The sequence below is a fragment of the Drosophila grimshawi genome, unplaced genomic scaffold (assembly GCF_018153295.1).
Source record: "Drosophila grimshawi isolate 15287-2541.00 unplaced genomic scaffold, ASM1815329v1 contig_311, whole genome shotgun sequence".
Lineage (NCBI taxonomy): Eukaryota > Metazoa > Arthropoda > Insecta > Diptera > Drosophilidae > Drosophila > Drosophila grimshawi.
The window spans coordinates 9,492,565-9,516,840 of record NW_025063098.1 but is presented as its reverse complement, the minus strand read 5'-3'; the positions used below and the strand labels follow the sequence as shown (position 1 = coordinate 9,516,840).

The following is a 24,276-nucleotide window of genomic DNA, read 5'->3' as shown; positions in this document are numbered from 1 at the left end:
GAAAGATTATTATGAACTTCACAGGGATTATTTACATAATTCAAGGACAAATTGCATGTATCTTGTAAAAAACAGAAAAACCTCTGAAAATGTTCATCTGCTTAAAGAAAAGATTTTTAACAGATTTTCAAAATTGTTTTTTTTTATCTAAAAATATTTTACATGACACGAAATCAATCTAAAGTTTTGATTCGGATTTATCGTTTTCTTTGACATTTTTTTTTGTCACAGTCGCCAAGCTTATAGGACATAGGCAATAGAAAAACCAATTATATTAAAACAATTATATGTTTGCTGCAAGAATATTCTAGCAGGCTGAACAAGCGACTGCCACCACGCCTACAAATATGTTCGAGCATCGAGGTCTAAAGATATTCACTCGTCAAATATTTTACGCATGTGAACTTTGCGCCATCGTATTGTGCATCTCTGTTTACTGTTTTGTTGTGCTAATGTGATGATAAGATAAGCCATGTTGCTTAGGTAGTGCCCCCAAAATGAAATAATTGGGTGTGTCTGACATATGTTTATTTGCTGTTATCAACAAATGTTTAGCAAATTTGTTGTTGTACTAATCCGCCGAATTTTTTAATAGTCTTTAGGGGTACTTTTACCAGGTCATGACTTATAGACTGCTAGTCCTTATTATTTGAATGTACACTCAAAATTAGATAACTTGAGAGCAAAGTAGTCAACGGAATACGCAAATTATTAATAATCGTTGAAAAAAATTTAAAAAAATTGTGAATATAAAATAATTTTATTTAATTTGTATTTTACATAATTATTAATTATTATTATTAATAAATTAATAATTAATTAATTAAATTTAAAATGCATAAATAATTATATTTTTCATATGCAAAGCCGAGTGGATCCTACAAGTCATCTTTCACCATCAAAAGTAGGGCATAATATGTAGAGGCACGAGTTTAGCCATAAATTCTACTTTGGCCAAGAGGGGTGCACTATATTTAACTGCAGATAAGCAGGCATATTGTTGTTATTGAACCATTGGGATCCATATTTGTCGCTGAAGCTAGAATTGAAAGAGAAATCGAAAGCGCCTTTGATGATGTTGCCAAAATAGCCTGTCCAAGCCTTATCATTGTTATTATTTTCATTTGCTGTTACAAAAATGACGCTTATCAGCGGTCGTCAAGCACGATCCCATAAAATGACTGGGCTTCGACGCAATAGCTGCCGTTTTATGATCCTAAGCATTCTCAATTGATTGGCATTTATAAATGAACACAAGTCTTCCCGTTTTGAGCAGTTCTATGCGATCGCTCGTCGGGAATAGTGGCGTCATCGGAATCGAATTCTGCATCGCGTCGTATCAAAACAATGCCACAGACAGTGAAAGTGGAAACGCAAAACGGCAAAAGTGCCAAAAATGGCGCAGAAGCTAGCAAAACGAATGGAACTAAAACGGAACTAGCTGTTCCACACGGCAGGACTCGGCACGTTTCGGGCGGAGTTGAAGAAATTCTCGATCCCTTTTGTGATCCGAATAATCCGCAATGCATTTCATTCCACGATGTCACATCGGCCGCCTTCTTAATAAAGGGTGGCGTGGAGCGTACTCCCTGTCCAGTAAGTTATCATAATTAAATCATCAATGCGGCAGCGATTAACCTTAAATTTGTAGAAGTCAAAATCGTCAGATTCGTACGGCATGGATTTATATTTGAAAAAGGACTTTCTTCAATATACGGGCAGGTGAGCTTCATCTTTACATAATGCACAAATGTATCTTGACTCAAAATTCTTGTGATTTATTCTGGTAAATTTCTTGGCACTAGTTAATTTTTTAAGTAGAGAACTTCCGCACATTTGCATACATATTCGTTTCGAAGACGGTCTCATTAAATTGTTCATAGATTTTGGGTCAAAGTACAAAAACGCATTTTGTTTTTAATGTAATATATTTTGTTTTATATATAATAATTATTGTCTAGCACGTTAGCCGCGTAGCGATAAGGCATATAATAATAATCAAGTAGGAACATAGCTATATTCTATTTAGAAATGTATTTTCTAGTATATGAGAAACCTTGTTTATAATCGTTGATTCTATAATATTTCATTAGATGGCATGCAGATCACTGAGATATTTTAATGGGTTTCTCTCCCATTACAAATAATTTATAATTCTCATTAAAAGTGCATATTAATCACGAGCCTACTTGAAGTTAACGTATTCCGATAAGATTATAGTTTATGGATCCGAAAATAATGAGCCAATTAACTTATTGCTAATCGGCGTTCGCTTAAACAGGTGTGATACGATCTTATCACATTAATTATTATACGTCAGCTGCAAATTTGGGAAACCATGTGATAAAACAATAATCTTGATCTCTACCATTTACAGCTTTAAGGAGCGTGGGGCGAGATATGCTCTGCTCAGCTTATCGGAGGAACAGAAGCGAAAGGGAGTGATCAGCGCATCGTTGGGTAATCATGCTCTGGCACTGTGTTATCATGGCTGGAAGTTGTCCATTCCTGTCACCGTGGTAATGCCAAAGGCGGCACCAATTATGAAAGTACAAAAGTGCCGCAACTACAAGGCACGTGTAGTGGTCGAAGGGCGGGATATGGGGGAGGCCAAGTCGCTGGCCATGCGTATGTCCAAGGAGGAGGAGCTGCTATATGTGAATGGCTACGATCATCCGCACATTATGGCCGGCCAGGGTACCATTGGCCTGGAAATTCTTGAGCAGGTGCCAGAGCCGGACGCCGTTGTGGTGCCAGTGGGCGGTGGTGGACTTATTGCAGGCATTGCTACAGCTGTCAAGGCACTCTCGCCCAACACAAAAATAATTGTGAGTATTTTAAATAGGTATTTGCACCAGGGAAGCGTTACAGTAAAAATATGTATTTTAAATTTCAATTATGAATTATTTATTGCTCTGAAATTAAAGCGTAATTTATGAGTTTTTTTTCTCAAAAAAATAAAACGTATTTAATGGTTTATAAATTATTTTTCTGTTTGCTTCTCAGAGCGTTGTTCTACTTATTTTTTCTGTTTACTTACTAGAAATTAATGATTACTTTTTTGTTTTATATTATTTCCCCCCCATTAAATAACTCAATTTTCATAAGTTTTTAATTATATACATGTATTTATTTAGGGTGTGGAATCCGAGAAGTGCGCCAGTTTTACAAATGCTATGCAGAATAATGGGCCCATAAGTACATCGATCAAAAACACGTTGGCTGATGGCCTCGCTGTGCCCAAGGTGGGTGTTAATGCTTATGCCACAGCCCTGCCACTAATTGATCGTATGGTGGTGGTCAAGGAGGAGTGGATAGCGGTGGCCATCCTACGTCTGGTAGAGGAAGAGAAGTGTGTGGTTGAAGGTGCCGGAGGCGCTGGCCTGGCTGCAATTTTATCTGGCCATTTGGACGACCTAAAGGGCAAGAAGTGAGCATCTCGAGATTTATAATCAAGCTTCTTCCATTACTCATGACCGATTTTATTTGTCATTTGCAGAGTTGTTGTGCTGCTCTGCGGTGGTAATATTGATACAACAGTCTTTGGTCGTTGTCTGGAACGTGGATTGGCCGCCGAGGGTCGTTTAGTCAAGTTTAATGTGGAGGTCAGCGATCGTCCGGGTGGCATTAATGATCTGTGTGCCCTGCTTGTCCGCGTGGGTGTCTCTATCAAGGACATTATGCATGAGCGTGCCTGGCTACGCGATATCTATACGGTGGAGGTGAAGGTTATTTGCGAGACCGTGGATTGGACCCATAGTCTGGAGTTGAAGAACGAGCTAAAGAAATTTTATTCGAAAGTGCAGTTCTGCGATGTTCCAATGGCACTTAATGAAAGTTCGGAGAGATAAATGATACACTCTATGCGTAGTATCTTTTAATTATTTTCATTTTTATTGTTGCACAAATTTTGCAAAGCGTTGCAAGAATTTGAGCTTTAACTTAGAGCTTGAATGTATGTAAATAGAATTGTAAACGTAGTATAAATGTAAATAGCATAAAATAAATATACAATTCAAATATAAAGTCAAACCAGCATCCAGCTAACGCTTAACGCACAGCATGAGGCATGACTGAATATTTTACATATGTTTAAAGTTAAATACAAACAACTAAAAATTATATATATATGTATATAAATTCAAGACCTTAACGCTAAGAGTTCATCAAGCACACGTTCAGTTTCGAAAAGTTCTCTGGCTTCTTTATCTGCTGTTTTTGGCACAATAAGGATTCGTTACAACAAATCAGACACATACACACACATACACACGGACATATACACACAAGCACACACATAAGCAGGCACACAGCATATAACACACATATGTAAAAATATACAGTTACACGACTATATTATATATATATATATATATTTATATTTATATGTATATATGCATATTTATATAAATATCATTCATATGCTAAAATCTATGTATAGTATATGTAATTATCGAATATTGTATGTATATAGTATTTTATAAATACAGGCATTTCGTTGTTTAGTTCTAAGAAGAGACATACTTTAAAAGCGCTTACTAAAAACTATATTGAGTACTTATTTAGAAATAATTACACTTTCACAAAACATACTGCATTCATTGCGACGCTTACTGACTGTTATCCAGGCGAAGGATCAGCGCATCCACCACATTGTAGATCTCATCAAAATGCGGACGAGACTCCACATCGGCTGCCCAGCACTTTAGCATCAGACGGTACATTTCCGGCGGTGTGTGATCGGGTGTTGGCATCCGATATCCTACAGGAATATAGGAAATAGTTTACACAAATATTAGGACTAGTTATTCAACAATGTTTAAGTAGCAAAGTATCTTTAAGTTATGGCACACATGCATTTTCTCGAAATATTTAAAGTTATTGTCAGGTTGCTAATCCCAAATTTATGATACTCCATTGTTTATACTATCTGAAACCTGTTCTTATTTTATGGGATATGAAAGGTTATTAAATTACCTTTCCAAAAAGCATAACCTTGTATATGAAAAATGTTTGATGTACGAATTAATATTAGGTTTGGTTTCACATGGCATACATTTGTGCATACATTTAAAATAGCAATTTGATATTTTTGACAGACAACAATGATTTTTTATGTGTTTATTTAATCTATGAAATTATTACGAATTTTAAGGTGTGTCCGAATATTTTTAATTGTTAGCGTATCATTTCCAAAACCATTTTTCTTTTTTGATATATAAATTAGTACAGAGCTTTCAAATCAAGTTTGAAGTCGATCCAATGACCGTTTTCCGTATATTTTTTCATTATAATTTTGTTGAAAGGTTTTTTTTTATATAGATTTTGATTTTGTCTGTGAAAATCGCTTATTTATTCAATTAAAAACAGCCTGCTTAAGTTTTGTAGCTGAGATATCCAATTCAAATTGAATTTGAGTTGGTTTGTAATAATGCAAAAAAAGTTGTAGAGAGATCTTGATATGTTTGCATGGAAGGCATTAAGGGTTCGATAAATATTTTTAATCATTGAATCAGTTAAGCTAATAACCAAAGGATCGCCATTGTGGTCCGTACCTGTATCGATGCGTTCTCTGGCACGTGAGTTACTCATTCCCGAATATGGTGTATCGCCCTTGGAGAATATCTCCCACATTAGAATGCCATAGGACCAAACATCGCAGAGCGTTGTGTATTTGCCAAAGTTAAGTGCCTCGGGTGCAGTCCATTTGACTGGTATTTGCTTCATGCCATCGGAAACTGTTGTATGGAGAATAAAAGTTGGTTTACTCCTATCGATATAATATGATATGTGGTTTTGTACGCACCTATGTATTCCTCTTCTTCGCGTGACATGCCAAAGTCAGAGATCTTAACGCTATGCTCAAAGTCCACAAGGCAATTACGTGCAGCCAGATCGCGATGTATGCAGTTCTTTGACTCCAGATAACGCATGCCTAGTATCGATCATGATTCACGATTAAAACAAATGACAACAAGTAATCAATTTTGTGGGTGTGGCTGTAGGTTGGTGTTTTAGTGGATGGGTTGGAGTGACACTTACCAGCCGCCGCATCCCGACACATGCCCATCTGCTGGCGCGTTTGGAGTCCATTGGAGTTTTTGCGCAGAAAGTTTAACAACGACCCACCTGAATGAGAAATATTTAAATATTCGTTAGAGCAAACGTTATAGATATTAATCTCATAATGGGGTTGTTGTGATTCAATATGTTTACACTTAAAATAAGTATTTATCCGCTTGATGAATATTCACCGGTGATCATCGAAAGAAATGGATTTATAAACGCAAGAAAATTATCCTTCTTCTGTTATAAATATTCCACAATTTCTTTTACAGTCAGAAGAGAATTTCTACAGATGCTATGAATACTTTCACAATACTTTCTACGGCTAAATTTGCTTTATAAGGGCTATTATCAAATTTATTTTAGTTCCAATTAAAGGTACATTAAATAATTGTGGCTTGAAAATAAAAAGTAAAAAGAAAATTTATTTAGTGTTTTTAATTATTAATCGAATATTTAAATAATATTTCCTAAGATTTATTTATTGCTTAGAAGTGAACGATTTTTTAGATTAAACTTTTTCCATAAATTCTTGATTAGAAATATTTTGTATACCCAGAAACCGCTAAACTCTTTATGTTATTGAACTGATAGAATAAATTATATAATTTATTCGATTAAAAAAATTTCGTATATTGAACTTACCCGGCACCAATTCCATGACAATCATAATGGGCTGCTTTTGCACACAAATGCCAATGAGTTTGACGATATTTGGATGGTCATACTGTTTTAGGATGCGTCCCTCTTGCAGGAATTTACGCTTCTGTTCATCGGGTAGGGTCATGCGGCAGGTTTTGACAGCCACATCTTGTTTAGTGGACTTCAACTTGGCCTTATAGACATCGCCGAAATTACCCTAAGAAAAATGTAAAGCTTTTTATTGTATTTAGTTCAGTTAGTTAGTGAATGAGTGAATCTTACCCTGCCAATCTTCTCCAGCAGCACGACATCATCGTTGCTTAGCTCCCAGCGTTCACGGCAGACGGGTCGGCGTAGAATTGCGCCGGATTTGACAGTTACGGGCAACTCGGAGTGATACTGATGCATGATAAGCTCCTGTATGCTGGGAAAGGGAGGACCCTCGAACCGAAAGTGTCCATCTCCCGTGGTCTGCACAATGAAATGCTTGTGACCATTCCAGCAGACACTCAGCACAATTTGGCTCTCCTCGTTGCGGATGGTTTCGCGGACAAGGAAATCACCATCGATGTTCAGCAGACGGACGACTTCCTCGCGGGGAAGGACACCATGGAACCACTCCTCCTCATAAAGCGGCCGATTTGTTGATAGCGAGAGCTATAAATATTGAAAATTGGAATGATTAGTGAAATGCCTTTTGAAAATATATATTCTTATATGCAATTAAGTTAAACATGCAAAGCACAAATTAAAAATTTCACACGCCATTTCCATTTCCAAACGGAAATGTGTGGGTGGGAAATATCTGTGAAGAAAATGCAGGCGTATTAAAAGAATAGCCTAAAAAGCGTTATCCAAAAATACATACATAGTACACACAAGAAAATACGCAAAATTTTAAACGGTGCATAAAAATAAATAAATTGTTACTACATCAAATATTGAAATAATACGACAATGTTCAAGGTCTTCGAGTGACTCACAAACAGTTGGGATTTGGGCCGCTTTCTGCGCACCGGCGGCACTGGGCGACCGGCAAAAACAATGGACTCAAAGATGCCACTGTCTGCGGCGCCACTGCAGCTGCTGCTTTGCCCGGAAGTGGTGCTGCTACTCATGCTGAAAGCCCAAGCCCAGCTATTTGCGCAACACAATACTTATTTGCCAAGGGAAAATACCAAATACGAGCGCGCACTATTTATATTAAAGTCAAATTATTTCCAACTTTTCACTGGCCAAACAGCCGCCAAACATTTCTACCTAAGTCGTTATGTATGTATATATATATATCTGCCTTATAGATCAAATCTTTCTGGTGCTTAACGTCTTAGCCACTCGCGAGATCTGCGAGAACTGAATGAAATTTGTTTTGTTGGATTTCGCCCATACTCTCAAACATGTTGTTCTCTTTCTCTCGGGGTACGCACAAGTAAATTTAGCAATATATTTCAGAGGGTCGTTTATCAAGAAGACTATTTTAAAAACATTCTGCTGGCAAGCCATTTTACTTCCTTACTATACTAAAAAATACTCGAAATCACATTTAAATATTTTAAATTAGAAAATAATAATAATAAGGACACATGATTTTTTTTTTTTTAAATTTAAAATTTAACTAATACTATATAACTAATACTATATACCATAACTCAGAATAATTGTAACCAATACATAGCAAACCCTTAATTCTAGACAAGCTTTTAACTTAATTGTAGTACAATCTAATATCTGCTCTAATTATTGTTATTTAATAATTAGACATGTTCTTAAGAAAGTTTCGTCATTGTAAAGGGTTTTATTTCTTGTCAGAGTACTTGGAAAATGTTTAAGCAGCCCTCGCTCGCACTTGCTTCTGAGTTCCCAAATGAATTTATTTATTATGTTAGATATTTCTCGTATTTTTTGTCAAGCACTTGCTACGCGTTCAATATTGAAAGCAGATGAAGTTGAAAGGAAAAGTTGAACATGCAAATCAATCAACATGCAATGCAGGCAGCGACTACGAAATGGAACAGGCGATCAGGTGCACAGTGCCGCCATCTGGCGGATAGTGGTGTTCAGTTTAGATACTGTAGAGGGTGCTTTTTGACGATTTTGGCCTCGATTTTGGTTGATCTCGACCTGGGCTCGCTACTCACACTCGCCGCCAAGCTGGGCACACAATAGCAGTGCTCCTTCATGCTGAGCACATCGTCGCTGCTGCTGTCCCCATTGTCGTTGTCCTCCTCCTCGTTATCCTCATCATCGTCCAGCTCCTCGGAGCTGTGCATCTCAAATGAGCGATCCTTTGGGCCGCGCATTCGCATTGGCTTGACTTTTGGCAGGGGCACGGGACAGTTGCAGAACTGTTCCTGCTCCTCGGTCTGTCCCGGCTCCGTTTCGAATTCCTTGGCAAAGTCAAAGACACTTTTGCTGGGATGGATGCGACGTCGCTTCGTGCACTGCTTGCATGGTTTAGAGCGTCTCAGCTGAAAGCTGAGCAGCTTGGAACGGAATGTGTTACGTATGGCTTTCGATTTCTTTTGTATCTTTGGCACTTTAAATTTCAGTCTTGAGGTTTCCTTGGACGGCGTCGTTGACGTTGTGGATGTGGATGTTGTTGTTATTGTTGTCGAAATCGTGCTCCTTATGATTGTCGATTGGCTAGGATTCGAATTCGGATTCGGATTGTGATTGTTGTTATTGTTACTGTTGTTGTTGTTATTACTACTTTGACTACTATTTGTGTTACTATGCTGAGTATGAGATTCGCTGCTTGTCTCGCTGGGCAGCTTTGTTGCATCTGGTTCCTCGTTGAGAGTTGCATTTTTGGCGATGCGTGCAAGAGGACTCTTGGAGAATTCCCTGATGTTGCTAATGATGTTACTGATTGACTTTTGCGTAAAGGACAGTGAACGCTTCTTGGAATGTCCTCCCTCTTTGCCGCTTAGCTGCGAGGAGCGGCATTCAGAGCTGGAGCTAGAGTTACGCTTCGCCTGCACGTCGACATCAATGGGATCCATTTGCCGGACATTTACATTCTCATCGGCATTTTCAATGGCATTCACATCGATGGGGCTGGTCGGAGTCGATGTCGGATGCAGGCTGCGTTTGAGGCGATTGTCCAGTGCGCGATTCAGCTCATCAATTCTGTCCAGGTGCGCATCGATCGATGTTTGAGGCACTGTTTGCAACTCTTTCGATTCCACGCAATTGATCTCAATCTCAATTTGTTGACGCTTCATCACACCATCATCTTCGCTGACAATGCTGTCCACGTCCACATTTGGATCTGATTGCTTGCTGGTTAACTCCAAGTCCGCATAGATGTGATTGTTATTGGTGTTAGTAGTAATGGCAGCGTTTGTTAGCTGGCTGTGGGGGGCGGGCGAGGACACTGGCAACAACAACAACGGCTCGAGCGGTTCCTCGTCCTCGCCCAAACACAACATGGAACATTGGGTGCGTCGCAAACGAGGCAGCGCCGGCGGCGACGAGCTGAACACTATCTCCTCGCCGAGATAGTGCACGCTGGCCGCCAGACGCAGTGGGTTAGTAGCAGTAATGGACTCATAACGTGCAGGACTACGCGCATCCGTAATTACCGACAGCGATCCCAGGCTCTGTGAGCGTGGCTGCATCTTCGAGTGTCGACCCAGACGTGTCCTGGTCATCGGCGTCGCTGGCTGTGGCGTTGACTTGCGCTTGAAGTGACGACCACGTCCACGCAGGAGCGTTAAAACGCCACCACGTCGCATCAGCTCAGTCATAATGCCCAGGCCTGGTGAGCTAGTGGAGTTGGAGCGCTGTTTTCCGGTGAACGGAATGATTCATTTCAAATGTTTGGGTTAGATTAATGTGTTTGTGTGTGTGTGTGTGGAGAGAGAGGGAGCGGCATCCAGTAGAATAGAAATACATAGTTCAATGTAGTATTAGTTCATATTTAATGGTGACCCACAACCTCACTACGACTTATGGCTAACCAATGCCCACGGATTACTAACTGGCACCTACCTGCTGGTCATTGTTGAAGCCATGCTCAATGAAGTTCTGCTCCAGCGACAGATGATCATCGCAGCCCGAGGGCAGCTCCTCACAGCCGACCTCGTTCAGTGCACACTTGATCATATCGACAAGTTTCTGTTTCTGTTTCTCCTGACACCGCATCGCATTGAGGTCCTTCGATTGCCGACTGATTGGGAGAAAGGGCGAAAGAGAGATGATTAATAAATTTGGTATAAGATATAGGGTTTTTAGCTACACACTTCTGACTATCTTTGTTGGACTGTATGCCATTGGATGTCCCACTGCCATTGGATATGATGCTTCCATTCGCAACAGGTGATCCACCGTTCACATGCTCGATCATCTTCAGCTGTCGCTCCTGGCACTCCTTCACGGCGGACTCCAGCTCCAGCAGACGTGTGCGCAGCCAGTCCACTGTCAGATTGTCCACGGTCAAGGTGCTGGCGGTCAGCTTGCCGGGTATATCCTCAATGAGTGTCTCATCGAATTGGAAGAGTAGCGGCGTTGCGGGTGAAGTTCTACAAGTTCAAATGAAATAATTTATAAAAGTGGTACACAAAAACAAAATTCAGAAATATCGGCCATTTTAGGCACGCCAAATTTTGTACACTGGAGTCAAATTACTATTGATATTGATTTAAATATATATAGACTCGATCAACTACTGGACAAACTACAAATATTTTACTTACTTAACTAAACTATAATTGTTCACTGTGTATACTGCTTACTTGTGTTTCTCTGTAAACTCGCCATATTCCTCAGCTGGGTTAATGCCGCCTATCACAGTATCGATGCGTTTCTGTATCTCTTTGAATTTGTCGGCAGTCAGATCGCCATGTTGTGCCGCCTCCAAGAGTATGTTGCGCCACAAGAGTATGAAGCTCTCCTGCACCGACTGCTGATGCTCAAGCAAACCCGGCAGCAGCACAGTGCGGAAATCTTTCTCCACCTCAATGGCCTCCGTGATAGACAGCACGTACTCGTTGTGTGTGAGATGCAATTTACGACAGGCCTTCTGGTATTTATCTCGAACATCGTCCAGTTTGCGACCACTTCGGCTGGGTGCTAAAGGGGGCAATTGATTCATTAGTGAACTGATACACCACTGTGCCAATGGGGGCACTCACCTTTTATGTAGTGCTCTTCGAAGCGCGTGCGCAACGCCTTGTAGCCCTCCAAATGTTTTTGGTATTCGCCCTTCTTACGCACAACTTCGTCTGTCAACTGCAATGCATAAGAAAAGAAACAAATTATTAGTTATTGGATCTCAAATTGTTGTATATGTGATTTCTTTAAATATTATTGTTAGATAATAATATAATCAAGAGCTATTTTTACAGTTTTATGTAAATATATAAAAACATCCTACAAATATTCATATTTTGTGTTTATAATTAAAAAACAAACATTTTTTTGAAAAACACAATAAAAGTTTTCTTTTTTTTTTCAAAAATATTTGTATTAAATTTTAAAAGTATTTGTTTATTGTACAAATAAATTAGATTGAATTAATTTTTTCATTATTTATTATATTTAATAAAATGTAACAAAATTTTTTTAAGTGAAAATGTGAAATCGTAAATTATTTATATTCAATGCAGCAGTTTTTTTTTAAAGACAGCAGACCCAGTTTTAAACGCTGTTCAAGTATTGAATCAGGCTTTAGATTTACTGATATCATCGGACCTTATACTTGCTTGGAGATCATTTAACTCTCGCTCGATGTAGGTTTCGTATTTACTTTCTAAAATACTTGAACAAAAAAAAAATCAAGTTACTGTCTGGCTGCGCCATTGATCCATTTTCTCATGACCTAGGCCAATTACATGTTACCATGAACTGAGCTTGGCCCTTGACTGCGTTTTGCCTTTCAACGTACGCATTGTGTGCAAATGCGGAAATAGCGGCTGTTTGCTGGGTTTTCTTCACACATTTTCTCACGAAGGTCTATTTCTTTCTCTCTATCTCGCTCTCTCTCTCTCTCTCTCTCTCGTGCAAATGATGGATAAGTAAAGTGAATGGCCAAAAGGACAAATGACTGCAACATGCAGCTGAGCCAACATCCGTTAGCATTGTCAACAAACTCAATATCATTGTTGCTAAACTAATGGCAACAAAAGTGCAGTTATTCTACATCCACACATATCCACATATCCATATCCACTGGCAACACACAGCTGCAGCAGTGTTGCTGCCACAAAGTTGCTTAGTCACTTTGATATCGTGCCATAAGCCAACAGCTCGCAACATTGCACGCAGCCAAAGCAGCCACCTGAGTTCACAAAATATACCCCTTAATAAGCATAAGAAGGGGAATTTCAAAATGTAAATTAAACTTTGATATGCTTAATGGGGCTTTTATTCAAATAGTTTAAAATAACTATATTCCCAATTTTAATTTTAATTATATTTTTATGTAGGGTATCTGATGGTTCAATATGCTAATGACAGACATATTTTTGGACTTTGGCACTGGATGCGACAGACAACAAAGATAAATTGAAGAGTCAGTTTTAGCTATAAATGACTTTCAAAATAGTCAAACACACACAAAACAATTCACATTGATTAGCAATGCAATTCAAATTGAAATTCGGCAAAAATTATAAATGCTACTAAAAATACAATAGACAAAAATCAAGTATATTGCACAAAAGTGCGAACAAATTGTTAACCCATTTTGATGGCTATTTGGATCCGCATCTGTATCATTTGTATATATTTATATATGCATCTGTCATTGAAAGTTTGAATTGTTTTTCAAAAAATAAGAAAGAAAAACACTTTTTCTGTTATCATTGCCAAACATTGTTTGATTATATAAGAGAGAGAGAGAGAGAGAGAGCATTTAGTAGTTAAGTATTCTCAAAGTTCTGACCACAAGTAGTTGGCAAGTGGTTAATCAACTTTCAATGAGCGCTGTCGATAATTCTTGCAGCTGTTGGCGGCTAATTTGCCTCAAAACTTGTTGTTGCTTAGAAAGAGACTCAGACACGAGAAACGAGGAACGACGTGGAATAAACAAACAAACAGACCAAAAAAAAAATAAGTAGATACAAAACACAACTTGAAAGTGGGTCACGCGGCGCATATTTCTTTTATTTTTCTGACCATGCTGAGCAGTCAATAGATACATATGTATATACGGGCCAGCCGCGCCCCTCAACCCGCTGCCGCTGCCGCTGCCGCACCCACTGCCATGAGCCATGAGCCATGAGCCACGATTCGGCTCGCACATTGTTTACAAATGATTGCCAATTTTCCTGCGTCTTCGCTGTGAATTCTGACAAGGAAAGTTGCCGCTGGGCAGCTCAGCTGCGGCACCTGCACAACTTTCTTTGCTTTTCTCACACAATCGGGCTTAATTGGTCATCTTGGCTGTTGCCCAGTGTCCAGTTGTTCCCAGTTTTGCAATTTATACTGGCTCTCTACAGCTATTCAGTGTATTCAGTATTCTTGCCTGATACAACGCATGGCATAAACATTTTTGATTCTGCGAACATATGCAAATGCGGCGATGACCTAATGGAAACTGTGACAACTTGTGCCAAGTGCCACGTTTTGCATTAATAAGCTCAATTCGGTTTTCTGTTCCCTCTGCTGATTTTTTCTTTTGGGGTTTTGTTTTTATTTTTGATTTGTTGTTCTTTTTGTTGTTGTTTTTCTTTGCGTCGAAAGCAATATATGAAAGCATTGGCAAAAGCTGTTATTGTTTATATTGCAAATGAAATGACAAGCAAGTAGAAATGCTTTGGTCGAATATGATATACGTGGATATACCCTCACGTAATAAAATATATAATTTACTTGCAATATACAAACTGATAACGAAATACTTATAAATGTATGCATATATCCAATTATGTCTAAAACACACATTTTGTTACATTGTCTGTTTAGTTATATGCTTTAAGGTCTCCTGTAGACTCAAGCAGATAGATATTAAACATTACTCTCTTAGTGTAAGCCAAACATTATTTTATGAATGACAATATATTTAAATACTGAAGATCGTTGTCGAAGAATAGGTCAAGTAAAAACTATTCTCATTCGTCTGCTATTCAATCGGAATATGTATGAGAAATTGTATTATTTTGTATTCTTTATTGCATATTTTCAGCTTTTCAATTTATATCGCGAACATCTTTAAGATGAATATAAATAACTTATTTTTTATTATTTTATATGCATATCAATCAGCTGCACGTGCTATCAAATGTACGTACATACATAACACAATACATTAAAATTAGTTATTGGTCTATTAGCACAGTAGATATTCCTTCAGCGTAAATAAAACCCCCCCAACCAATAGCAACAACAATAGTCGTCTAACAAGGGGAGGCACTTAAAAAACAACTCAATCAAGCGAAATTCAATTCATGTCTACACTTTCGAAGAAATTGCCGTTAATAAAAATAAATTTGTCAAATGTATTGCAGAGTCGTGACGTAATAAAAAATACCCGAACAGCAAAGCACAAGAAAAAAAAATGTGATAACAACCACAATAGCAAACTTAAATCTGAGCCACACTCGTGGTTGGAGGCAACGGAGCTGATTTTTGTCTGTTTCGGCACTTTTGTATCTTTTATGACGAGGGCAGCGCGTGAGACTTTTTCTTGGCTTACAATTTGAATAAGAAATGGTGGAGCAGCTGTGACAGCAATAACAATAACAACAACAACAGCAATAATGTGGTCCAACGATTTTCCTTTTGTTGTGGTATTTGTTGTATACGTGGTCCACAATTCGAGTCTTTGGGAAATCAATGCAACTGATTGTGTGGCATTTTCCATAGTTAAGCGCCAGGCGGTGCCTAGAGTCAAGTTGCATAAGCGTTGACAGCACCAATAATAATAATAATCATAATCATAATGATAACAATAATAATGACGAGTCTCTCTTATGAAATATTAAGGCGTCTTAAATATGGGCATTTAGCTAGCAATTGCAAGTTATGCAAATTTATGAACATTGGTCAACACACACACACACACACAAACAAGACACAACACAACTCGCAGTTGAACGTTGTGGTTCGTGTCTGGGCTAAGTGCTGGTCAATGAACTTTGCCGCCCTGCGCTGCTCGGTTACCAGGCTTATAAACAACACAATGGACACAACTGTAAGCGCATTGCGGCCTCTTTTTGTTGGTATGCCTTTTTTTTTTGGATCATCATGCATCATTCAAATTGAGAAACATTCATTCCAATTCATTCAATTACCATTTGCGAATATTTAATAAGCAAAATACTTTCGATCCACAAACCAAACAAATGCCAAGCGAACTCATTTAAATAGCCATTTCACATTTCGATACAATTCCAGGCAATATTTGCGTGTAAATAAATGCAAAAAAATGTTTGCATAAGTTTGTGTCAGGCACTACTTTCTATTTCCGTCGAATATTAAAAGCTGACAGAAGAATAGAATGCCAAATCGAGCTACATTATCCACTCAAGTGAAAGTGTGTACGTCAGCGGTAAACCAATGATTTTTATGTTTTTTTTTTTTTTTGGGGACTGGCCAACACAACGAGTTTGTTGCTTGAGTCTTTAGTTTTAGGGCAGAACGCAAAAGGCGCAGCCGCAAGCTGGCAGGAAGATCTTAATTTGCAGGCTCAGGAGATGAGGCTGTTGAACCACTTTTCAGTATCCAAAAGCCACCTACGTGTCGGTGGCAACTTGTTTTGCATAGCATACAGGCATACAGGCAACTCAGCTCAGCTCTTGCCAGTAATTCGCCAAGCAGATTAAAACGAACGTCTCACATAAATTTCAAGAGCCGAGCAGAGCATAAAACTTAATGAAAAAAAAAACAGAAAACAGAAAAAAGAAAACATACCCTTAAAGTGGCCATAAAAAGTAGCCAAGCATCTTCAAATTTAATGTCTTTCGTTCCCATGTATTGGGATGTAAACAAATTATCATAATGAAATACATTGCTGTTTCTTCATTCGAAATAAATAAAAAGCGAATTATCAATGTGTTGAAAAGAAAGTATTCCATAAAGAATGCAAGTATTCCATGTATTTAAACATTTTTTATAGTAGATTGCAACATTTTTAATATCGAATAGTAACTACAATTTAATATCTAGAATGTTTTCCTATGAATAAGAATCAACGATTCGAAGACAATGAACTTGTTCATTCTAGACTTAAGAATATATTTTTGGTTTATTTTGGATTGTTGGCTTTCCATTCACTTCTCATTTTGTTAAATGCAAATCTATTTCTTATTCGAACAATAAACCACAATAGTAATAAATAAATCAAGCTCGAATTTAAGTTGGCATTAATTTACTATTATCAAATTTTAGATAGTCCCCAAGAGCACAGTCGAACAAAGAGATGAGATAATCTTGGTTTAACTGCAGCAGTTTGTTGTCTTTTAGTTGAGGTCCTCAAAAAAGCTACTTTACTTCTGTAGTTAGAGAGTATTAACATTTTCATACACATATATTCATTTCTGTTTCTAAATGATTTATGGAGCAAATGATGACTGATCTTGATCCACAGACTGTACATCTGTGCATTTGATGTCATGAGAGCGCACAGCGCTGTTCTTGGCCAAGTTATTAAAACCCATATCGGGTAGCTAGAGAAGTCGGGAAGTGTTGGCCCGGCTGCTAGCTGACTGGCTTTGTTCATTTATTTTTACTGCGCCCCAAACATGATGGAGTACTTGCGTCGCGGCTGCAAGAAATTAAGTTGCAGTCGCAGTGCGGTGTACACCGAGTGCAACTGGTCGACGCGGTGCACAGTGGGGCCATTCGACTTATTTCGTTACAAGGATTGTAGCTTACGACAAATTAAATGAAAATTAAACAGAAAAGAATTTAGAGCCTAGGTACAGAAATAAATAATAAGCATTTCATTTATTTAGTGAAAACAGTCTACAATTTTAAAAATATAAAATTAAATAGAATACTAAAGACACAAATTCTATTAGTAGTAATTATTGCAAGGATTTTGGATATTCAGAAAAAAACATATCAGACCAAAATTTGTTAAGCTCTTTTAGTAAAGTACAACGTTACCAAGAGAGAAAAAATATTTAGACAAGTCTCTGAACCCATGGGCTAAGATAATTTTACAGAATTCAATCCGCTCCAAAATTTCCAGGAAATGTGCAGATGTGTTCAGAAAAAAAATAGAAAGTCTTCCTTTTTCTTAATAAATTTAGATAATTCATTAATATTCAATTTTTTAGAAAAATATTTCTAGAATTGTTTTCTGAGTATATAAAATTAAAAAATTGTAATTTCTTAGCTATATAGAATGCAACAAATCTTATCTAAAGATATTTTATTTAATATTAGTAACTCTTTTTATGCAGTGGCGCCACTGTGCGCAGTAGCGCAGACTAACAGCTAAATGGCAGGTACACAGACAAAGCGCGAAGACGCAGCTGAAGTAACCAGCAAGAGCATAAAGTATTTTGCGCTGTGCATGCGCATGCAGCTAACGAGACGAGACGAGACCGAAACTGGCCCTGGCGCAAGTCGAAACCCAGATCGCAGAACCCAGACCCATTGCCCATTGCTTTGGGCAGTTGCCGGGCTCTGGTTTGGTTCTTTATTGTTTTTCAGCGCACGCTATCCTTCTATTTCTATCTCGCTCTCTCTTTATCTTGTTTGTGTACGTCTGTGTGTGTGTATGTGTGTGTGTTTGTGTGTGCTTGTGTGTGCATGTTGCAGACTTGTTTCATAACTGGTCCACGATTCTCGGAATTGGAGGAACAAAGGCTGGGGCTGATTTTGATTTTGACCGACAAACGTTGCCTGCGCTTGTTGTCGTTACCGTAGCCAAAGCCTTTGCCGTTGCCGTTGCCATTGCCGTTGACTCTACTCCTTCTGTTGTAGCTGCTGCTGCTAGCTGTTTGCTCAACTCAATTTTACTCCAGCTCCAACTCTGAAACGAACTCGAACTCTAGCTCCAGCCATCAACAGGCGACAGCGGTGGCACAAAACAAAAAAGGTAAAATGTACTTGAAATTGACTGAAAAGATATGCCGCACATGCGCGTAGATTATTATGAGATAAAGCCAAGCGTACCGGCCAAGTTGTTTTTGTTGTTGTAGTTCTTGTTTTTGTTTTTATTGTGCCGTGGTTCATGTTGTTATATGTTTGTATGTGAGAGTGTATGTTTGGTAAAAGTTACACTGGGAATAAAACACGGCACAGAATCGTTCTAAGCGTAACATGCAAGCGTCTACAAATCATTTTCAAATTTACGAAATCATTGAATTATTAAATATGTTATTTATTTATACTTTTTACGAAAATATTCTTTACAGAAGCAAATGCAGATGTCCTCAAAATAATTGGAAAATATTTTAAATGCGAAAAATAAAGATATTTGTTTCTAATTCCTAATATTGACATTGTATTGGCCCTTAGCAACAAAGTATCTTCGTCATTCATTAATTCAATTATTTTTTCTCAGTGTACATAACGCTGGCAACCAATGGCAAATGACAGACAACGGCAATGGTAAAGGGATTTGTTTAATGAAATGTTAGAAAACATTTTAACGCGCTTTCCACGTATGCCATTGTGTGTGTGTGTGAAAGTCTCTAATTTTGTGAATATGTGTGTGTGTTTTCTGACCTGCTGAGGACCATCTTCAATTAGAACTGGTGCAAGATCACAGCCCGGGTTCATGCTAACTGAGGGGTTTATATGATGAAGAGTAGTTAAGTAGCTACAAATACATATTTACATCCACACACTAACAAATTATATAGATATGTGTGTGAAAATATTTTTGATTAAATTCCAATATGCACTACAAAAATAAAAATCAAATTACCATCTTAAATGGCGAATTCATAAACATGTATATTAATAATATATATATTGAGCTGAGGGCTCGATTAAGGTGAAATTGTAATTGTTGGTACAGATATATTCAGAAACTTAATTGCTGCATAATAAATTTATGTTAATTTAATTTAATTATATACTTTGATCTCAATCTCAATCTCAGTCTCATTTATTTATTTTTTTTCTTAAATCAATTAGTAAACTGCGTTCCAGTTCTTTTTGGGTATTTTCTTGAATCATTAACCAAACTGGTGATCATGTCCATAAGCGCCACCTCCGCAAACTGACGACTGTTGGAAGATCTAACCACGACAATGGACCAACTACACAAACACACACATAGAAACAATGTTTTTGTAGTTTTGGCTGCGGTAACTTAATTTTGTAAAAATGTGTAGAAGCATTTAAAAGAGTCAAAACATTTCACACCAGATACAAATCGTGGCGACTCCACAGTCGATGTTGTTGCTGCTCTTGCTACATAGTAGTATACATGGTCTGTCACTTATTTTAATTGTTTATTGTTTATGACCCTGTTACCGCTGTTCTTCTCGCTGCTCTTATTATTATTGTTGTTGTCGTTTCGGCATCTTTCGTACCAGTCTGCCAGAGGGCGATCAACTCTGTCGCATCATTTCAGATTGTGCTTACTTTTAACGACAAGTCATCCGAGCTTTTGCAAGCATTTCATGTGTATTTAAATGTACATACAAAATATGTACTATATATATGCAGATCATGTACGTTAGGGTGGTATTGTCAACACGTTGTCATATAAAAGTAACAGCATGTGTGCTAAAAATTAAAATTATTTCAAATGGTTCACGAAAAAGCTACTTAATTTATTATAAGGAAAAATTAATTTCTTTAATCTAATAAAACAAAAATTATTACGGAAAATACCACTTACAACATTATATCATTTCTCCACAAAAATCTAATTAAAAATATCTATATTTTTAGCTTTGGATGTTGATATAAGTAGTATATTAAAAAACTATTTATTTATAGCTGTCATTTATATTTTTATTTAAAAATATATTAAAAAGATTGCACTTATTAACTTAAGTCTGTGGTTAATCGATTAATAATACCGGAAAAACAGAGTAAAAAATGTATTATTTCGCTCCACCCTAATGTGTTCTTATAAATAAAATCAATTACAAAGCATAGCTTTCTCAGAAAAAAAGGTTTGATGGCTTTTATTTTTAAATCAGATAAAATAAGCAATTATTAGCAGTTGTAAACTATAATATTAAAAAGATCAATTCTACTTCGCCAGCTGAAGATATTTCTTTTGAAAATTATAATTTTGTTCTCATCCACTTACGTATCGATATATGTATATACATGATACAATTAAACATATTTATGTATGAAACTATATATTGTAATTAGCTGTAGTAGTTGATAATGTGCTCTTAGAAAGAATCACTTTGATCTAGTTATTTATTGATACAGGAAAACCCGAGTTTAAAGAAAACGTATTATTTTACTCCACCCTAATGTACATATTTATGGATAACGAGCAAGTAAGTAAGTATCTCAGCGAGAGCGAGTGAAAAGGAACCTTTCGAGGGTAGTGCGCACGAACCGGTTTTATCAGTCGTGCAGTTGTCAGTTAATATCTTTGCATTTGACGTCATCATGTGCGTATCTTGTTATTATTAGCATAAAACAGCTTGCGCAAATTTCTGATTCGAAGACAATTGCTCCACTTTGCGACGCAATTAAGGCAAATCGAAATAAAATCGCTGGCAACAATTACACAAATTGCAAATAGGGAAATCGAAAGCTAATATTGTTAACTGTAGCTAATCGCATTTAGCAATTTACCTCATTTAGATGACAGTTAAGAGATACGAGTATTTTCAGTAGGCGTCACCCATTTAGCAGCCAATTTGCTTCGAATACTTGGCAATAATCATTAGATTGGCCAGCTGGATGCTAGTAATAGGTGCAAAGACTTTCGAGCACTTATTATTAGATGTGTGTAAAGTGGACATTAGAGAGCCGAGTGTGAAGATTCGTAAGTCGCGCTACTTTCACGGTCGAAAGTTAGTGTAGCTTTTTAGAATTTCTCTTTCGCAATAATTGACTGCAAATCACTTCAATTAAACAGTTGCGAGTGCAAAGACAACCGCAATCGCAACGCAGCGCAAACGAAAAACAAGAAATTCAGCCAAGCCACCTAACCAAGAACCAGAAATACTAAACATGAAGACGTTCAGGTTTTTTTAATATATTTTTTTGTCAGATTGCTCCACTTTCTGTCGACACGGATGTGGATTTAGAGCTGTGCTTCACACATACACATACACAAAATCCGCCAGCAAACAAGTTCAGCTGACAATCAGCTTCACTTTGATGCATTGCGCCCGTTTTACCCATGGAAAAGCCACCCCAAAATTCCAGTCGACAACAAAGTAAAATAAAAAAATCCATATTGTTGACCTTACCAAAATAGAAAATAAAAAACCGTTCAACATTTTTTCTAAATTTTTTTTTTTGCACGTATTTCACCATGACGCTTACCGCACCGAACGCTGAATACTGACCATTGATGCTTATTGTTGGCCATTGACACAACAAGTTTATTGTCTCTGGCCATAAATAATCACAGTTATTCATGTATATATCATAGCTACAAATTGCTTGTCTCTTGCTTGGTGTTTAGCTCTGCCACAGTTTCTAGTGGCACTTTGTCACTCCGATTCTCGCAATCGCAATTGCCTTGACCAAAACACACAATGCTCTGCGGTAATTTGAGAGTGTTGACATCGTCCAATGTTGTCAAAGTTCAATGCCATATGGTTTGCCATAGGTTGGTCTCCGTCTTTATCACCCTTCCCTGTCTGCCATTATTTTGTCGAAATTTGTGTGTAAACAGCAAAGTACATAAATAACAATATAGAGGCATGCCAAAAAAACTAAATTGCAAACACAAAACATAAGAAAAAAAAACCGGAACAAATACATAAACAAAGCAACTGGCAACTGACAGCAAGAACGTCAATAAAGAATTTTAATACTATGGTTAATAAAGAGTAGGACGTTTATTAAGTCGCGTATGCTCGACTGGCAGATAAACAGCAAAAAGTACAAACAGGCATAAATATGTCTAGGATGAATTTTATTAAGTTAAGCTAAAAGGCACATAAAAATGAGTTGTTTGTTAAGCGAACTTTGATTTCATTTATATTTTTATTATTCCCTAATGAACAATGTGGTTTTCACCACTAAACTAATTTGGCGCCGAAATAACAAATTAGAAGCTTTAAAAGCTATACAAATAAATTTTTGGTTCCTGCATAAAGTACACATGTGTTGTGCCAATTAAATCTAATTAATAATGAAATAGAGTTGATTATGGTTCAGTTCTGCGCACGAATTTAATAGCCTAAATATCAGATTACTCGTAGCTATGTGAAGCTTAATTGAAATTGTAATCATTTAGATTATTTAATCTTTGCAGTGCAGAGAAAAATGATTATTTCGACAGCTTTGTGCTGAGAAATTCATAAAAATAAGGCATGAATTTGTACCTGTATGTAAATGTTTAGTGAGTAAATGTCTTTAACAACTAATTATTTAGGTCAACTGACTCATTTTCCATTGATGAATTTAATTTTTGTGTGCAGTTTCCACTGAATTTCAGTTGATCAATTAACACATCTATGCGTAACCCATACATTGAACATTGAACATTGAACATTCATGGCTTAATTGACACAATGTGGACTTTACCAGAAAAATTCATACATCATACACTAAGAAAAAGTCGCTAATGTCTAATTTCCAGATAGTTTTCTTTTTTTTAAATTTGTAAATAGAAATCTAATATTATTTTGCTTGTCACTTTAATTATTATTATTATTATTATTATTATTATTATTATTATTATTATTATTATTATTATTATTATTATTATTATTAATATTATTATTATTATTATTATTATTAATATTATTATTATTATTATTATTATTATTATTATTATTATTATTATTATTATTATTATTATTATTATTATTATTATTATTATTATTATTATTAAACATTTGTATTTTAAGATTTGCAAACATTTTTGATAGTTTAAGATAGATAAAGAGTTAATGACTCTAAGGCAGACAACAACTTAACTCTTTTATAAAATTAGAGATAGAGTTTAATATTTTCAGAATTTTAATTGAGAGATTTTGAGATTTATTCTAAAAAGAAGGTTTTCATTTTTAGAGATATTTTCTATTATTAAGCAACAATTTTCCGAAAAATAGAATAAATATAAGTTTTTCCGTGATTTTCAAAATCTTACAACACGCTTTTTTCTGAGTGTATATAGTACTTACATATAGTATATGATGAAATGTATCTTTGCTGACCTCAATCGCCCCACACCAAAAGACAATTTACAAACTTACAGCTGGGATCAGAAAGTTAAGATGCTCATTGATTCTACAACATATTGCCAAAGACTATGCCTGTAGTCTTTGATATTGAATTGAGAAGTGTCATCAATTTTACAAGCTGCCCCGCTTACAATCACTTCTAGAACAATGCGCTTTTTTTCTTTGCATCATATTGCTGTTATTGGTCTTGTATCAATTTGTCTCTGTCTTTTTGGTCTTATTCTCAGTATTGGCATAAGAACCAAATTGTTTTGCTGCAGTTTGCTGTGCTGTCATTTTCAGTCTTCGCTGCTCATATTCGTTACCTTCGCGATGGGGT

At 36.8% G+C, this 24,276-nt stretch overlaps 2 protein-coding genes across 5 annotated transcripts in view; one reads left to right on the top strand and one right to left on the bottom strand.

Annotated features, from left to right (window-relative positions):
* The first annotated feature begins 1,276 nt into the window (after positions 1-1,276).
* Positions 1,277-4,173, top strand: LOC6563298 (L-threonine ammonia-lyase). Its single transcript, XM_001989841.3, has 5 exons — positions 1,277-1,596; positions 1,652-1,722; positions 2,378-2,828; positions 3,138-3,430; positions 3,500-4,173. The coding sequence occupies exons 1-5, from the start codon at positions 1,348-1,350 to the stop codon at positions 3,849-3,851; spliced, it is 1,416 nt and encodes a 471-aa protein (XP_001989877.1). The 5' UTR covers positions 1,277-1,347; the 3' UTR covers positions 3,852-4,173.
* Positions 4,174-4,278: 105 nt separating this feature from the next.
* LOC6563299 (tyrosine-protein kinase Fer) overlaps positions 4,279-24,276 on the bottom strand; it is a 36,970-nt gene continuing 16,972 nt past the window's right edge. Inside the window, exons 4-14 of one of the 4 annotated variants that reach the window (XM_001989842.3) lie at positions 11,844-11,940; positions 11,445-11,781; positions 10,953-11,231; positions 10,702-10,879; positions 8,847-10,493; positions 6,991-7,365; positions 6,712-6,925; positions 6,043-6,129; positions 5,807-5,935; positions 5,556-5,738; positions 4,279-4,762 (exon numbers count right to left, since the gene is read on the bottom strand). In XM_001989842.3, coding sequence (XP_001989878.1) covers positions 4,611-4,762; positions 5,556-5,738; positions 5,807-5,935; positions 6,043-6,129; positions 6,712-6,925; positions 6,991-7,365; positions 8,847-10,493; positions 10,702-10,879; positions 10,953-11,231; positions 11,445-11,781; positions 11,844-11,940 — 3,678 coding nt within the window. In that variant the 3' untranslated portion in view covers positions 4,279-4,610. Of the gene's footprint in view, positions 4,763-5,555; positions 5,739-5,806; positions 5,936-6,042; positions 6,130-6,711; positions 6,926-6,990; positions 7,366-7,691; positions 7,842-8,846; positions 10,494-10,701; positions 10,880-10,952; positions 11,232-11,444; positions 11,782-11,843; positions 11,941-24,276 lie in introns of those variants that run through there. The other 3 variants (XM_032736817.2, XM_032736818.2, XM_043214820.1) reach the window with 3 other exon arrangements.

Excerpts from the sequence above, each read along its gene's own strand:
- LOC6563298 (XM_001989841.3), top strand. The coding sequence starts at position 1,348 with ATGCCACAGACAGTGAAAGTGGAAACGCAAAACGGCAAAAGTGCCAAA. Across the intron at positions 2,829-3,137 it reads CGCCCAACACAAAAATAATT|GGTGTGGAATCCGAGAAGTG; the intron begins GTGAGTATTTTA and ends GTATTTATTTAG. Across the intron at positions 3,431-3,499 it reads GACGACCTAAAGGGCAAGAA|AGTTGTTGTGCTGCTCTGCG; the intron begins GTGAGCATCTCG and ends TGTCATTTGCAG.